The 18,842-nt window shown below is 34.7% G+C and overlaps 1 protein-coding gene across 1 annotated transcript in view; it reads right to left on the bottom strand.

Annotated features, from left to right (window-relative positions):
- LOC126717631 (uncharacterized) overlaps window positions 1-18,015 on the bottom strand; it is a 28,886-nt gene extending 10,871 nt beyond the window's left edge. Inside the window, exons 1-8 of the mRNA XM_050419462.1 lie at window positions 17,531-18,015; window positions 16,676-16,847; window positions 16,362-16,579; window positions 12,541-12,601; window positions 10,798-10,870; window positions 8,634-8,711; window positions 6,339-6,496; window positions 863-1,031 (exon numbers count right to left, since the gene is read on the bottom strand). Of these exons, the coding sequence (XP_050275419.1) occupies window positions 863-1,031; window positions 6,339-6,496; window positions 8,634-8,711; window positions 10,798-10,870; window positions 12,541-12,601; window positions 16,362-16,579; window positions 16,676-16,847; window positions 17,531-17,935 (1,334 nt within the window). The 5' untranslated portion in view covers window positions 17,936-18,015. The remainder of the gene's footprint in view (window positions 1-862; window positions 1,032-6,338; window positions 6,497-8,633; window positions 8,712-10,797; window positions 10,871-12,540; window positions 12,602-16,361; window positions 16,580-16,675; window positions 16,848-17,530) is intronic.
- Window positions 18,016-18,842: the final 827 nt, after the last annotated feature.

Here is an 18,842-nt window from a genome sequence, read left to right as displayed (position 1 = left end):
ACACAAATTACCATCAAAAGTTGGATAATCATTAGCCAAACAGATTTCATCCTTACTCCAAAATTTGATGGTAAATGTTGTATAAATTGCAAAGGTGATACAAAGAAAGAATGTAACCACAACATAAGCTGCTAGTACTAGATATTTGTATTAGAAGATGGAAAGAAGATACAGTAGACAGAGAACCCAAGAATCAGGTGGTGGAGCTTGAACAAAGGAGATATTTTAAACTATACAAATTGCCATGGAATTAAGTTTCAGTCACATGATGACACACTGGGAAAAAGTGATAGTACATAGATTAACACACAAAATAACAATATTGAAGAATCAATTTAGTTTCATGCCAAGATGGTCTACCATGAAAGCTATTTTGCTATTTAGAAGCCTAACGATGAAATATTGAGAAGATATTTATCTATACAATATTCTTACATTTGTCTACATCTAAGTGGCGGAGAGACAAAATTTCTTAATATAATACAGATATAGATTAGAAACAATGCTGCTGTGTACAATAGGGGAACAGAGCATTCGGCAAATCTAAAAATAAGACATCATAGAATGGAGGGCTAAAACTTATAACATAATACAAAATTGTATTAAAAAGACATGAAGGTCTCTTTTTTCATTGTGTTCATTCCTGAATATGCTTGATCTTTTACTTAGAGAGTTTGATATGTTGTTCCATGTATACTCCCTGTGTACTTGGTATTTTCATCAATGAAACTGTTGCTTAGCTCTAGTACGCAGGAACACACTCTTTTTAGCTTGCAATTTACACTCAATGAAATAACTAAAATAATAAATATCAATGTATAGACTCGCAGCACTGTAGTAATGTATTGATTATAAAGCAAACCTAGCAATGTAATCAATCTCATATCCAAGTTCAGCTTCTTCTTGTAGAGGTTCAATCCATGAGCTCACTAAAGACCGGTACTTCCTGCTCAAGATCATGGCTCGTGGTGGAATTGGTTGGTTATCTTTTGCCATAGCTTCTAAAGCTTCTAGCAACTCAACAATCCTGCCTGGATTTAAACATGACTACTAGCTCAGAAACATTTCTTAGTGAGGTCGAATGAAGAAAAATCCAAAACGTAAGTAAAAAACAGAGTGAAAAAATATATATTGTTTGAACCTACCAGATTATTAAAGAGGTAGTAATCCCACACCTGTAATAAACCTAAAAGCTAGAACAATAAACTATGGGTAGAAGCGCTACAAACTAACCTGAAAAAATGTATACTGAGCTTTAATTAATGATAGAATTTGAACAAAGATAATGACTACTAGAAGGTCCAAATACAACATCTGGTGACATAACTTGTGATTCCATTGTAGACTAAGAATTAATTATTTTCTAAACAGAAACCTTCCAAGCTACTATGCTAGATCCTAAAGTAAAAACCTAAACAACAATGGCCAGCCTCATACATGGCTTAACTCAAATAGTCAAGCCCTCATTACATAAAAATTATTAGTCAAAATAATATTGTTATCAACAATTCAACATACAAAGGATTAAATTATTTTGTAAGTTTGTAGCACATGTTGAAACAGCAAAATAGAGAGCAATTCCAATGCACACTGAGAAAGAAAAAGAAGACTGGAGAGAGACTAGAAATTATGCCTCAAAACAAACATGCAACTCCATCATTAACATTTAATTTTTGTTATTACAATTAATCAGGTTAGTGTAGGGGGTGCTTTATAAACATTGTCAGTTCACTACCTCAAAGCATAAAAATTTGGAATAGATGGGTCCTAATATGGTGTCAAACTTTGGCTTGAGAGGTCACTTGTCCAACAAAATAAGCATGTGAAGTGACAGATTTAATCATCAATAATAATTCTGACACTCCTGAACACATGGGTTTTTGAACTTAAATGGGAAAAGACAAATTTTGGATAAAAAAACCCTCAGCTATAAAACCATACTATTAACCATTAATCCCAAAAAGAAGAAATTATTACAAAATGGACCAAAAGAGTAGATCAGATTCACCAAAATTAACGCTACCTATGTTTATAGACTTGAATAGATTTGCTTGGCAAGTAAAATCTCTCCTACACGTAAGTTAAACCAATATAGAAACTTAAACATACTTAATTTCTATCTTATGTACACCCCCGGTGGACCTGGATTTTCTATTAATATAATTCTGTTATTTGGTCTATTGATCTCCCCTTGGAAGGAGGAACTTTTACTTGGTCTAATTCTCGAGAAGTCGCTTCGAAGGCTAGGCTGGATACATTTTTGTTCTCAGCAGATTGGGAGGATAAGTTTCCTACGGTTTGCCAGCGAAGAGTGTCTAGATTATTATCGGATCACTTTCCAACTGTCCTAGAGGGTGGTTCTTTTCATCGGGCCAAGAGGCTTTTTAGATTTGAGAACATGTGGCTTAGGGATGACGGTTTTTTGGATAGGGTGCGTTCTTGGTGGGAATCTTATCATTTTCAATGTGCTCCGAGTTTTGTTTTGGCAAACAAACTAAAGCTTTTGAAAAATGATTTGAAAAAATAGAATGTGGAGGTGTTTGGAAATGTAGAAGAATGGGGGAAACAGTTGTGGAGGGATCTTAGTGGACTGGAGACTATCGAGGAGAGTTGTGGACTAACGGACGAGGAAAGCTGGACTTGGAAAGAATCCAAGGTGAGCTAGAAAAAACTTCTCTTTTTGAAGAAATTTGTTGGAGACAGAAATCTAGAGTGCTTTGTATTAGAAGGAGACAAGAATACTAAATTTTTCCATCGTATAGCCAATTCTCACAGGAGGTTAAATTCCATAGATAGGCTTATGGTGGATGGAGAACTGTCCTCAGATCCGAAGGACATAGTAGAGTGCATTTCTCATTCCTACAGGCAGCTTTATTAAGAGAATGTGGTTAAATAGACCTGTCCTTAATGATGTGGAATAAACTAGAATTTCCGAAGAAGATGCTATTTGGTTAGATAGGCTTTTTGACGAGGAAAAGGTGTATGGGGTGCTTAATGGCTTTAATGGTGATAAGGCTCCTGGCCCGAATGGGTTTTCCATGGCATTCTTCCAGTCTTGTTGGAGTGTTTTGAAGAAAGAGATTATGCAAGTCTTTCAGAACTTCCATACTCAAGTTGTTTTTGAGAAGAGTCTTAATACTTCTTTTCTTGCCCTAAAAAGGCAAATGCTGTGGAGATCAAGGATTTTCAGCCTATCAGTTTAATTGGTGGGATTTATAAGTTATTTCGAAGGTGTATCGGTTCCAAAGGGTGGCTCATGGGCTTATTTCAAATTCTCAGAATGCATTCATGAAAGGTAGACAAATTTTGGATTCCGTGTTAATTGTTTCTGAATGTATTGATAGTAGATTGAAGACACAGATTCCTAGGGTGTTGTGTGAGTTGGATGTGGAGAAGGCGAATGATCATGTGAATTGGAGTTTTTAATGTATTTGTTGCAGCGTTGTGGGTTTTTGGCTATGTGGAGAAAATGGATTATATGTTGCATTTCTACTGTTAAATTTTCCATCTTGATTAATGGGATTCCTTCGGATTTTTTTGGAAGCACTAGGGGAATTAGGCAAGGGAATCCTCTATCTCCATTGCTCTTCGATGTTGTCATGGAGGCTTTGAGACATATGTTGGATGTGGCAACAACTACTGGACAGTTTTCGGGTTTTTATGTAGGTTCTACCCCTAGTACTTCGATGAGGGTGTCTCATCTTTTATTTGCAGATGACACTTATTTTTTGTGATACTGACCCTAATCAGTTAGTTACTCTGAGGGAGATTCTAACTAGATTTGAGGAAGCTTCAGGTTTAAAAATTAACTTGGGGAAATTAAAATTGGTACCAGTTGGAGAGGTACATAATCTGGATGTATTGGTGGGGCTGTTGGGTTGTAGGCATTCTTCCCTTTGAAATATTTGGGACTTCCCTTGGGCACTAAAGTCAAGGAGCTATCAATCTGAAATCCTATATTAGAGAAGATGAAGAGAAGACTAGGAAGATGGAAGAGGCTTTATTTATCTAAGGGGGGTAAGGTAACTCTTATTAAAAGTACCTTCTCCTCCTTACCTACTTATTTCATTTCCATTCTTCCTGTACTTGGGAAGGTTACAAATTGCATGGAGAAGTTACAGAGAGATTTTCTTTGAAGCGGTAGTAGTGGGGATGCTAAATTACACCTAGTGAAATGGGCTAGGGTTTGTAAGCCAATGCAGGTGGGGGGATTAGGTATAAGATGATTGAGAAGTTTTGACTCTACCTTGTTGGGCAAATGGTTATGAAGGTATGATTTAGAGAGATGCATTATGAAGGAGGATTATAGAGACGAAATATGGGAATATTTAGGGTGGTTAGTGCACGAAAAAGGTGACAAGTGCACATGGCGTTAGCCTCTGGAAATTTATTACAAGTGGCTGGTTGATTTTTTCTAAACTCCTACGGTATGATATGGGTAATGGAATTAGAGTGAAGTTTTGGAAGCATGTGTAGTGTGGGGATTGTACTCTCAAAGAGGCTTTTCCAGAACTTTACTGTCTTAGTAAGGCAAGGGACTCTTCAGTGGCGAAGGTTATGTGTTGGTTTGGTGGGAGGATTCATTGGAATTTTCATTTTCGTCGTTCTTTGACAGATTTATGGACACTGTTTACTCTTCGAAAGTGCGCGGAGTTGGCCTTGATAAGGTTATTTGGATGCCAGTAAGGAGTATTAAGGTTAGAGGTTTTTATCTTTCTTTCTACCCTCCCACTCTTTCTTTCCCTTGGAGGTTGGTGTGGCAATCGAAGGTTACTCCAAGGGTGGCTTTCTTTTCATGGTTAGCTTTTTTAGGTAAGATTCTTACAACTGATAACCTTCGCAAAAGGCGTATTATTGTTCTTTACAGGTGTTACATGAGTAAGAGGTGTGGGGAGTTGGTGGATCATCTTTTGTTTCATTTCCCCACAATTTTTGAGTTGTGGTCTTTGGTGTTTTGTTTGTTTGGTCTTCATTGAGTTATGCCTCAGAAGGTAATTGAGGTGTTTAAGTCTTGGCAAGGTAAATTCAGGCGACATTGCAATATAGAATTTTGGAGAATTGTGCTGCATTGCTTGATGTGGTGTATTTGGAGCAAACGAAATGCTAGATGCTTTGAGGGATGCGAACGGTCTTTGCTAGAGATTAAGTCCTTTTTCTTACATACTCTCCTTGTTTGGAGTGCGGCATTGCCGCATTTTTCTTGTTTTTCCCTTCCTGTTTTACTTGGGTTGGCTATTTTTCTTAATAAAATTTTTTGTTACCTATCAAAAAAAAAAATATAATTCCATTATTTATCAAAAAAAAGAATCTATCTTATAAATCCTTAGTTTAAACACAAGCAAGCACATACAAGGCTAAGAGAAACAACTAGAAACCCTAGACTAAACTTAATCCTAATAAGCCTGATCTCCATTGCAGGCTGCACGTAAGAAAGTTGCTGGTTCAATTTTCATGAAGTTTTACCAAAACAGGGGTTGTTAGGTAAGTCCATATTTTCTAGAATGAGCTGCACAAGAGACCCATGAGTCATATTTTATGTTTTGAGTTCTTTTTCTATTTGGTTTAGAAGTTCTTAATTAATTTTATTTCTTATTAGGAGTCTGATTCTTCCTAGGAAAATATTCTTTAGAAGTCCTAATCTTCTAGGAAACAATTTGGCAATTTAGTCCATAAAATTGAGATAGAGCTTTAAGGGTGTAATTGCCTTCACATTATTTGTTTCTAGTTCAATTAACTGTTTCAACGCCAAACAACCATCAAATTCCCTCAAGATCCAATCTTTATTCACCTAACCATATTTGAACCCTTCAACTATAAACCTCTATCAAGAATCCTTCAAGGTCATATAGGAATCCTAACATAGAGTCGAATTTCTAAGATCCAACATCAAAATTGGTATCAGAGCCCATTAAAGCTTATATCCTCCATCAACCACTTAGGACAATGAAACACTTTTGGAATTGATTTATTTCATGTATGATCTAACAACTATTACGTAAGAGATGATAGAAAAGACTTGACAGACAGCTGGACACTATTTTAACATCTACAAACAATTTTAGGCATTGACACTCTCACTATTGCAAAATGGCATAAGTCTTGAAGAAGTATCTTGCATGATAGTTTGGTTCCCATGCTACCTGGCTTATACAAATTAACTGCAGATTGGCATAACTTCTAGCCACCACTATTGCATAAATTTTAGGCTACAATTTATTCAAGCACGATTTTATATTGCATGGTTCAAAAACTCTAGCCAGTATGTATTCAAAGAAAGGAAGAAATCAAATGATTAGGAATATGTATTATTGTTAAAACATAATATAGTATATGCACACCTTCTCGACATAAAGCCCGAAGATACAAAGATAGCGGATCCCCAAAGTTTCCTTCATTATGTAAAACTCTAGTTCCGCCTTCAAAGCGTTTAAGGGCACGAAAATGCCGAATAGCTTCCCTTACAACACAATACTTGGTAAAGCACTCCACCAACAGCCTGAACATGAATGCATAATGTTATCTACCGATTATTGGAATTAGAAAAGAACAAGAGTTGAATTTAAGATAATATCAAAAAATCTAAAACGCATTCAGCTTTTAGTTCTATATTCATGTATTTCTAGGCAGACAAAAAGAAAATTTTGGCTCCATGTAGCAAAAGGCAGAGAGCAAAGAAAAATTATTTCAGAAAAACCAGTTGTGTAATGCATATTTGGTCCCAAGAGCACCAGGAAAGATGAAGAAACCACCTAAAATTAAGGTAAACTACATATGCATCTCCTGTCAAGAATTTTACGACAGTGGTTAGAGTCACAGCTCATGCTTTCCAAGATCATTTTGAATAAACAACACTATGCATTGTGCTTGTTGCTTATACTTTTTTTACTTTGTCCAAGGTAGACAGAGAAAGCTTCATTGCCACCTCTCACCTAACCAAAGAACAATCATGCTATACCAGGTTACATGCAATTCTAATAACAGACCACTAATCACAGGCAAATAATTTGACCATTCTTGTATCTGAATTCAAAAATGCCCCACAGGTATTGCTAGAAAAGGAACTAGGAAAGGAATCTAGGATCCCTTCCTGAAAGTATTTGATGTGTTTAAAGAAAGTCAGATATTAATTTAGGAATCCTATACTCCAAGAGTCAATCATTGATTATTGAAGGAAAAGAGTAAACTGTTATACCAACAGAATCAGCGTAACACCTTGACAACTTTTTTTTTTTTTTTTTGATAAGTAATAAGGATTCATTGATATCAAAATAAGAGAGACACCCAAGTACACAGGAAGTATACAGGGGTGAACAATTTAAAAACGAAAATTACAAAAGTCAAGTAAATCCAAAATAGTAGAAAAAGGATGGTTTCTCCACACAAAGAACCAGTCAAATAAGGATCAGAGAAAAAGAAGCTTGAGATCAGGCATGGAACGCTCAATGTGTTCAAAACACCTACTATTTCTCTCCTTCCAAATACACCACATCAAAAAAGAGGAACGACCTTCCAAATATCTCCATTACGATGGCGACCAAAACGACCTTGCCAGCAAGCAAAGAGCCCAACAACAGACAATGACATGACCCAACTAACTCCAAATAAACCAAAAACCATATCCCATAGCTCCGAAGCAAACGGGCAATGAAGGAAAAGATGGTCAACACTTTCACTATTACACTTGCACATAAAACACCAATCCAAAATGCAAACCTTTCTTTTCCTTAAATTGTCAATTGTTAAGCATTTCCCCAAGGCTGCGGTCCAAACAAAAAAAGCCACTCTAGAGGGGATCTTCTGCTTCCAAATGCTTTTCCAAGGGAAAAACTGCTCACTATGTCCAACAAGATGATGGTAGTATGCACTAACCGTGAACCCCTTACTCTTACAAGGCAGCCAACATCTCTTATCCTCCTCGATTCCCCTTACAGGAGTGCTATAAATGGAATTGATGAAGCTCCTGAAAGCTTCCAATTCACAATTATGCACCTCCCTACAAAACTGAATCTCCCAATGGAGGACTCCATTGGAGTACCTCATTAGATCCGCCACACTTGCCTCTTTACTACATCTAATCCTATATAATTCAGGATAGCGGACTGCGAGCGAAGAAGTCCCACACCAACTATCTAGCCAAAACTGCACTTTTGATCCATCTCCAATTTCATACATAATAAACCAAGATAAAGAGTGCCACCCCCTTCTAATATTTTTCCACAAACTGACTCCATAAGGACCAGAGAAAGAGCTAGAACACCAACCACCCCAATCACAACCATACTTCACCTCTATCACTTGACGCCAAAGAGCATCCCTTTCTTGCTCATCGACTAACTATTATTGCAACAACTCAGTTGCAGTTTATTCAAAGAGACACATAATCGATGGCAACAAAAAACCTACTCAATGTTTATGTCTCAGGTAACAAGAGTTAACCTATTTCAAAAATAATAAGAACAACAACACCAATAAAAGTTTATTAAACATGATCTCATTTAATATATATTAATTAAACATGATCTCTAAGATAGGTAAAATACAAAATAATATAAATTTCACGAAAATGTTTTACCTAAGTTTCAACTGAAAAAGGTTTCCTTAAGATTAGGATTCATAGAAAGAGGCTTGCTTACGCATGGGTCTTCACATTAGGCTGCAAACGCTTGTGGTCTTCAACCATCATTCCTAGTAACTCAGCAACATCTTGCACCCTACAAGTATGTTATAACAAAACCCCAAGATAATGTGTGTTATACATTAACTTGAAATTTTCAAGTTCAAAACATAGAAACTAAAGCACGCCAATAAAGATAACTTTCTAGAGAAATTTTTCTTTTTTTTTTGGATAAGTATAACTTTCTAGAGAACATACTCTTGAACTGTGCTTTTTCATGCAAAACTAAAGCATAGACGTCATTAATTGTCAATTAGATAATACAAAAAGATTATATAATTTGCAGGTAGTTTTCTCACTCTTTTTTTCTTTTCTTTTTTTTTCCTTTCATGTAAAAGGATTGTGGAGATCTTTGTTTCAGAATTTTCATTCTTCAATAAAAACGATTGTTTTCATCAGTTAATCTTGAATCTCGGTTTCTGATTTCGTATTAGCAATAAGAGTAGTGCTCCAGAGGCCTTGTAATTTCAACTAGCAGCAGCTAGCACCAAGCGTTGTTGCAACAGGATCATCAATCAACATTTTTATTGTGGATATTATCGAGTTACTTTTCTTAATGGAAGGATATTCTTAAAGGCAATTACAATTTACAACATTCATAGTGGTCACATAATTATTTTGTATGATGGCTTATCTTAATTACTTGCTATGATGGCAACTTTTAATTACCATTACATATGTAAAACAAAACAAATACTAGTTCTGAGTTTTGACTTTACATAAAAATGAGATGGGACCCACCTGATAATTTGATTCGTCTTAGTGTTCACTTTTTGACAATTATAATTTCTTGTATTCATATCCATTCACGCACACCAAGCATTCTTCTTGGGAGACATGACTGTTGTGCCAGTTTATGAGTCTATGACCTTCTGCAAAATTGGTGGGGTAAACTATTATGCAGTAAGGGATTGTGCAGTGCCAAATGCCGTGCCTATCTATGAACTTTTGTCCAATCCAATTTAAAATCATGAACTAAGTGTTAGATAGCCCCATGTTGCTCAAAACCAATAGCACTTATTGCTTACCAGTAGATTCGTACATGTAATAAATTCAGTAACTCTCCCCCTCTAAATTCATATATGACGTAAGAAAGAAAAAACATTTCTAACCAAGTGAAACTGTGATACTTCTACCCTTTGAATTGGAAGGGATTTAGGGAGAAAATGGAAGGTCAGAGGATTCTGCAACAAGGGAAGGGTAGTAGGCAAACCACTGAATATTTGTGCCATTGATAACCGGAAAATGAGAAGAAAAATGCTTAACGTGGTAAATTATATGACCTTCAACTGATTTACCTTTTTCTAAGAATATTCAAATTGGAAAATCCTAGAGAGGAATAAGCAATTGATAAAATGAATAGCATGAACCCTGAGGAATGAGCACGGTCAGGGGCGGAACTAGAATTTTGTGAATGGGGGGCCAAAAATAATAACAATATAAAATTGAACCAATTTAATGGTGTCATACATGAAAGATGAAGAGTTTGGGGGGCTAACCATATTTCTTTTGAAAATTTTAGGAAAATTCAAGGGTAAAAATCTAATATTTGAGAAGTTTTTCAGGGAGGGGGGGGTGCCAACCACATATTTTTTGAAGAATTTACGAAATTTTAGGTGTAATTTTATAATATTAGAAAAGTTTGGGGGGCTCTCTTCTAAATGGATCCGCCCCTGAGCACGGTCAAGATGGAGTATATTGGCATGGTAAAACAATCAGTATATAACAGTAAGTCTGGAGGAAATTGTTGATCCAACAAAAAGAAGGAAACCGAAAACTTGATCATGACAATAAGTAATTAAATGAAATTTGGCACATTGGTAGGAGTTCCATGTTCTTGGGAACTTAACCCCAAAAATAGGGTTCAATTATTTTATTTTATTTCATTTTCTTCTTGACAAAGATAACGTTGGGACCTTTCTAAAGAAGACCCTTTTTACTCGACTAAAGCTAGTAAAATTGAAGGGCAACATATTATTGAGTTTTCATTTCTTGGTTTCATCAAAAAATTAGGGCTGTCAAAGCACTCGACTAGGGATTTTACCCTAAATAGTTTGAAGAATCAAAACATTGTTGCTCATAAATAAACCAAATCTGGTCTTGCTGATATGCTACTGAAGTACCTGTCATAAGATTCAGCTCTTGTATACGCTTGGATCAGCCAATTATAAGTCTCGGTATCAGGTTTCATATAATCTGTTATACAAAAATAATATAATCTGTTATGCAAAAATAATTACAAGTATTTAACACCCAGGGGGAAAAAAGATAATTAAGTACAAACCTTGAACAGTTGAAAACAGGTTGGAGAGTTCATTTAACTAAATTAAACCTAAATAATGTAATTATGGAGTCTATTTCAACAATTGAATCAATGAAGTTAATATTGCGGAGGTTAAATAGAGGATTACATATTATTCTGTTAAACTAATTGGTTTCAAATTATGGATATTGTAAAGTTTCAAAGTCATAGACATTTCCAACTTCCAAGGGAAATAACATAGATTGAATCGGATACTATGAAGCACCAAAGGAAAGAAAAACAGTTTGAAAAGAAGCAAAAGTCAACCAAGAGAGCTTAAAACCCTTTGGCAAACCAAAAAATAAGAGTACAATTTAGTTTTATTTTTTAATTAACAAGTGTCAAATATGTAGCAAACAGTTTAAATCGAGGGATGCCCCTTGACCAATTTTTACATGTACAATACATCCAATTAATTTGATAAAAATTGGACTAATACGAGAAAGCATTGCAACTCTCAAAAAACAAGCACATTCACTAAACCCGCACTAGGCCAATGCATAGTAGAAACCTCCTTGCAGAAGAAGGCATTGGCCAGAACTATTTTAACTAGTGACATTGATTTGTCTTGACATAGTTTTTGTTTCCCTTTCCACTTTATTTCCTCTTCAATTGTATTTGTTGAGGAATTTCTTCTATCTCTACCCTTTTTTCTATAAGTAAATATTTCATTTGTTAATACGTAAAAGAGGCGCCACCCATGTACACAGGATGTATACAACAGGTATACCAATATGAAACACTAAAAGTAAGGCAATCAAACATCTCAGGAGAAGTAACAAAAGAGAACAACCCCAAGGATTTATCCTCTATCTCTTCTCTTTTTCCTTTACATCAAAACTCATGTTCCTTATCAAAAATGTGGTTTTCTGTAGTGGATCCATTCAAAAAGAGGGTAAAATAGAATAAAAACGACTAGAAAACTACTTATTCATATATATTGTAAAATAACCAAAGTACATCTTTAGTGGAACACATACGCTAAAATGGCCACACCAATTCCCATGGCAAAAATCTTATCAAAGTCAGTTAGCAACTGGGCAATCATCATACCATTAATGATAGTGCACTACTGAAAAAGGCATAAGCTTCCTAAACATTTATGAAACAAAGCAATTGCCCTGTAACTAATTCTGAATAAATGAACTGAAGTATGGCTCTATGGGAGGAGGTTGGTCCACCAATGCCGCGAATGGGCTGTATGGAGTTGGCCTTTGGAAAAATATACAGGGAAGGTGGAACAGTGAGATATGGAAAGCCACTCCTCATTGCCTGATGCAGTGCATCTATAGGGAAAGAAATGTAAGAAACTTTGAAGGGTGTGCGAGGAGCCGAGGACAGATCTAGAAATTGCATTTCTTTGAATACTCTATTAGAGTTTATTGATCATTGTACTCTTAGAGCTTAGTTGCGATGAACATCTATAATACATTGTGTGTAATTGTTGAATTCTTGTTTTTCCAATACAACTTAGTACTTATAAAAATTAAAGATAAAAAAACAAATTCATAGCGCATAATATCTTCATGTAAAAGCACAAACAAAGGAAAAAGTTGTTGCAAACCTTCTCCATATTTCATGTTCTCAAACGTTGCAAAGGCAATTTCAGGTATGCCACAAGTAGCCTAAATAACAGAAACAAATGTAATCAGTTTGATGCAAAATCTGTAACTAAAAAAAAAAAAACTAGGTCAATTTTGTTATCTAATTGTTAAGTTATTGTAACACACGCATTAAATGAATTTTTAACCCACAACCTCAGTCTCCAGCCACTCTTGTGGGAGGAGGAAGTGTCATTTAAGCCAAAGTTCGTAAGCAAACAACTATGCCAATTTTGACCAAGCTGGAATATTTTACTACAGAATTAAAACATCAGCTGATACTTCTAGTGTTATTCTAACCACCATATTTAGTAGTTCATGAAGATTAGTTAAAAATAAAACAAAAGTAAATTACACTGACATTCCTAAGGTATAGTGAAAAAAGACTTTAAATACACTACTGTTCCCCCAAATTCTAAAAATGATTGAAACTCCTTCGAACTTAAACAGAGGGTTAAAGCCTATTCCCAGTAAAACCAAATTCAAAATCCAAACATCATCTTGTGGTTCAAGTAATAGCCCAAAGGTAATGGCATTTTTTGTGGTGCCCCATATATGTGGTTCGAAGCCAATCTCCCCCTCCCCCACTATCTACCTATCAAAAAAATATCAAAAACATCATTTTTAATTAAACACTCCACCATGTATTTACTTTTCTTCTCTTCTTTCTCAACAACCAAACAAAGCAAAAAAAATTAAAATGAATAGAATGAATAAACCTTCAAGAGAGCCAACGGTTGTGGGAGTGGGCTCAGTAGGGTTGCGGGGCCACTATTGTGGGTTGCAACAGAGACTTAAGGCGACAGTGGTGGCAAGGTTTTCATCAATGACCACATGCAGAGGTTTGACAAATCAACAGTTGGGGATTTGGCTTCAGCGGCGGTAGGTTGTGTTCATTTGGGGGTTTTGAAGATTTTGTATGCTTGATGATGTAATTGGTTGTTGTTGTTGTAGGAATGTTTGGTTCCCGGGTCAGCTGAGTTTTGTCTTTAATTTTATGAAATTCTTTATCTTGTTTCATCCTTCTGAACGAAATCTTTGAAAGATTAATTCACCACTAGTGTTTTATTTTTTTCCCTGAATAGATTGAACAATTTTCAAGCTATAGACCAAGTTTGTAATTTGCTTTAATTTGAACTTTGAAATCTTGTAATAAAAAATATAGCTTTTCCAATGATGATGATGGACCGACAATATAGCTGTGATCGTCTTCTACTGATTCTTCACATACTGGAGCAAAATCAATTTTTAATTTTTTTTTTTTTTTTTAATTTGAATGTTAAAGCATTTTTATGATAGTTCACCCAATCTTGTTTTTTTGAGATTTTTTACTTAGATTTCTGTGGCAAATTTAATAAATGCCCTGGGCATTGATTGTAAATGGAAAAAAAAAAAAAAAAAAAAAAAAAAAGTTGGAGAAGATCTCCTTGGCTGCATGAAATGGGGTAGTTAAGTGCTTGGTTACATAAAAGGTGTTTGGAATGTTTGATTTTTGTTTCATTGGAACATGTTGATGCAGACAAGAAAGATTTCAAGGAAAAACAACATTAAATACGAAAAAATTCAAGATTTGTGGTCTAGTCTAGATGTGGGACTTTTGACACCTTTCATAGGTTACTTTAGTTGTTATTGAGTTTCTTAGGATAGAAAGATGTTGGATCAATTTAACTCAGTTTCACTAGAATTAGGGAAATTTGGTAACTTCCAAAAAGCTGCAATGGGCTGTCCTTGGCTGTATCCAAGGCCCATGACTCTTACTTTATGCTTTGAGTCATTTTCCAATTTGGTTTGGAAATTCTTAAGTCCTTTTTGAAAGTTATTAGTAAACCTGTTCATTCTATGAATAGGTTATTGATAGTAAGATTTTCTAATAAAATCTCAGCAGCTTATTTTATTGTTTGAGGGTGTGATTGCCTTCTCCTACCTATGTGTGATTGCTTAGGAACCTAGGTATGATTGCCTAGTGTTTTATCTATCTTATTTCATAGTCTACTCTCTATTTTTGACACAAAACAACCATCAACATATTCAAGAATTGATATTTTCTTTACCTAAACCCTTTAACCCCAATCCTTATTCAAGAAACCTTCAAGATCTCATTAAGAACCTAATTTAGAGCTGAATCTTAAAAAACCTACATCATATGTCAAGTTTTGATGCCATTTGACTTGGAAGTAGGTCAAGGGCGCACACTATAAACAAAGAATTTTTTTTTGATAAGTAATAAGTTTTACTGATATAAAACAAAGAATTGATGGCAGAACATGGTGTTTGGGTGTTTTGACTAAAGATACAGGAACAATGTCAAAAGAGCCATGGCCAAGTGCATGTGGAATACATATTTCACCAATATCAGCTGCATCTCAATTAAAAAAAGGTTGTTTCAAATTTGGGAAACATAGGAAAGCATTCAAACCAGTTTTTCTCCAAAGATATTTCACAGCACAGGAAACAGAAACTATATATTATCATAGTTGTTTCAACAAGAATGTTGAGATGGAATTCCAAGAAACTTATAAATAATAATAAATTTTTCAAGAAAATATGTTAGTTTTCCTTGTATGTAGGATTTAAATGGAAAAAAAAAAAAAAAAAAATGATCGACTGAAATGTACAGGAGAAAGGCAATCACACCCTCAAGGCCTTAAATAAGCTGATGGAATTTAATTAATCAATCACTATGCCAATAACATTGACTACAATAGAGCCTTTACATAGAGGCTATTGTTAACCTTTACATAGAGGCTATTGTTAACCCCTTTCCTAGAAGGACTTGGACTCTAAATAACCTATTCCTAGAATGAATAGGAATACTAATATCAAACAAAACGACTTAATAACTGCTAAACCAAAGGACTCAAAACATAAAATAAGAGTCATGGGCCTCTAGGACAGCCCATTTCTAGAAAAATCTGAAAATTACCAAATTGCCCTTGTTCTAGTCAACTAAATTAGAACCAATCCCAACCTAAAAGACTCAATAATAACTAAAATAACCTATCAAAGGTACTAAGAAGGTCAGACATCAAAACTAGACCACAATTTTTGAATCTTTGTATATTTAGTCTTCTTTTTCCTTGAGCTCTTTCTTGTCCACATCACAACTATTTCTGATTATTATCAGTTTCAATTTGTATTACAAAAGCTATATCACATAATGAATTGAACAATTAAATGTTTGAAACTTTCTTTTTAAATTTAATAATGATATTCATGGGATGGATAAGTTAAACATTTCACAAATTTTAAAAGTTGAAATTCGGTATATTATGTTTCTCATGAAGGATTTTGACTTCCACTTTTAGATCTTCATACCTATCATAGTAAATTCTATAGTGCCTTAAGTTTTGACTTTTGAGTATTCAATATTTACCTTCTAAATTGAATAAAGAAGTAGAAAAATCAACATCGAAGAATGTGGGTAGCATTAAGACATTAGAGATTTCTCCAATTCACAGCTCAAGTTCAATCTTCTTCCTTTTTTTTAATAGTGATATATTAGCGGGTAGCATTATCATGTGAAGGTCAATATCAAAATCAAATAAGAACTATCCTATCCTAACATTTTACCAAATTTTTTTATCCTAAAGTACCTACCAAAACATACAAATAAGCAATATCCTGAAGAACTTACAAACAAGCACACTCATTGCCAAGTTCTGAATGAAAACCCGGGTGTCATAAATTTTGGTTTGTTTCTTAAAGAGGGGAGAAGGAAAAAAAGAAAGTAGCTAAACAATAGAACATAAAAAAAATGCCATAACCAACATTGAGAGAGGTTCACCTGCACACTGAGCAAACAATTGAAATGAAAAGTGGTTGCCATCCGCCCAGCTGCCTCCATTTCATAGGCAATATCCAATGCATTAGAATGATCCCCAACTTTACAGTCTTCCTCAATTATAAGGTCATAAATTTCATCAGTAGCCCTCAGGCCACCTTTGGCTCCCCTCAAAAACACTTTATTTGCATCTTCCAAATGCCTGCTCCTAATAAGCTCCTCTGCTCACAAGATGCACTTCACCAACTTAGATAATAATTCAAATTCAACTGAATAGATATGAATAACCAAAAAAGAAAAAACATTGTATTTTATACCAACAAGAATCAGCCACGCCTGGCGAATGTCGTAGTTTAACTTCTCCATCGCTGCAAGAATTTCTAAACCTCTAGTTGCATGACCTTTAGAACCGAACAACCGAATCAGCGCCACAAACGTTTCGTGTAGTGGACGAACACCCGCACTCAACTCCCTCCTCAGCGATTGCATCTGCATTCATGGAACAACAAAAATTCAATTTTCAAATAAAACAACAACAACAACAAACCTTAGTTGCAAATAATAATAATAATAAGGTTAAAAATCAATTTAGTCTCTTGACTTTGACTTCAATTGTCAAACTAATCCTTAAGGTTTAATTTTATTAATTTAGTTCTTCACTTTATCAAAATAAGTCAATCTAGTCTTCCCAAATCTGTTAACAAATGAAGCCATTAGCACCTTTTTTTTTTATATATATAATAAATACTCATCAAGCAACAATATCTACTAAATGACAGATTTTATAAATTTTTTCAATTAAATTTTAAATTAAAAACAAAGAATGTTTAAAAGGCCTCGTTTACCAACATATTTGGAATGAAGTACCATATTGACTCAAATTTACAAAGTGAGATACTAATTTGACAAAAAACACAACTTAGTAGACAAATTGAAAAAAATCGAAGCAAAAGTCAAGAGACTAAATCGAATTTTAGCCTAATCACAATAATAACAAGAACAATAGTTGTTACCAGCACTACAAAATCTGTCACTATAATGTGTGACCCAAATTGCAATCACAATAAATCATTATTAACAGTATCAGTCAATCCTACAAATTTTACACTAAGTAATGTGAATTCCGTAAACAAGTATTATCAACAAGAAATAAAAATGGTGGCAACGCATACAGCGGCTTCGTGATCGGCATTGAGAGTGTAGGACACGATCAAGGCGTGGAAGGAGCGGGGGCCGGGGGTGAGGCCGGCGGCAATCATGTCGTAAATCACCTGGGAGACGGCGAGAGAGTCGCGGTCTCTCGCTCTCTCCATGAGCTCTTCCATGAAGATGAAGCGGAGGCTCTTCTCCGCCGCCGAGGCCGACGCCAGAGCAAATGCCGACGACGACGAAGAATCGTCGCCCCTCGAGAGCTGATGCTGCGGCTTTCGCCTTCGGGTTTTTTTCCGCTTCTCCGGGGAGGAGACTGCGGAGGAGCGAACGGTGAGGAGGAGAGGCTTTGGAAGGAGAGGGGAAAGGAGGGGAGAGGGTTTGGAGAGGAGAGAGGTGTGGGTTGAGAAGAAATGAGTGGAAGACATTGAGAAAGGGTTCCAAGAGTTTCAGGATTTTTGGAGAGAAAAGCAGGGTTTTTGAGAGTGGGGGATATGGGAGTTTTTTTGAATTTTGGGAGGAAGATGATAAGGCAGCATGAACCGCACGTGCGGTGTATCAATTAGGCTAAAATATTACTATTTTAGTTTGTAAATTTTATTAAAATTTTCTTTTTTTCATACTTAATTTAATTATAGGACAAAGTTTTGTTACAACTTTATTTAATAAGTATTTTTTTATCAGATGTGAATTTTTAAAATTCTATCATTATATAACATTTTTTTTTCTTATATCTTCCATCAGTTCTATGTTTGCAAAATTTTCAAAAAATCAAAAATTAATAATTATATCATCAATCAATGTTTAAATTTCAAATTTTTGTAATCTGAAATTATGGATAAAAAATATATTTATGAATTGAATAGTAAATAACATCTAATTGACAAGAAATTCAACATACATATTAAGAATATAAGAAGCATACAATATAGCAGTTATGTAGACATATTATTTTTTTAGTGGTTGTTGCAGTCATTGTCCTTAATTTTATAAAGTGGTTTTTTTTCAATAATTTAGAGACTAGAAAAAAGTGGAAATTTTTTTAATAGTTTTTAGGGATGAAAAAGTATATCTTTTAAAGTTTTTATTGAAAGGGGTAGCCCTATCTTTTAAAGTTTAAAAGTAGAAAGAAAAACATCTTCAGTGATTTAGAGTTGAAAAAATAACTTTCAATAAAGTATAGAGAAGAAAATAATATTTTATCCTATCAACAATTACATGTTAATCATTATATAATAATTTTTAATAAGGTTCAAATTTTAAATAACTAATGTATCTTTAGCTTATTATTTTTTCCAAAACGAGACTTGAGTTTTAGGTTTCAACCCAAAGAAA

The sequence above is a fragment of the Quercus robur genome, chromosome 3, assembly GCF_932294415.1.
Source record: "Quercus robur chromosome 3, dhQueRobu3.1, whole genome shotgun sequence".
NCBI lineage: Eukaryota > Viridiplantae > Streptophyta > Magnoliopsida > Fagales > Fagaceae > Quercus > Quercus robur.
The sequence above is the reverse complement of the archived record's forward strand: the minus strand, read 5'-3'. Positions and strand labels throughout refer to the sequence as shown.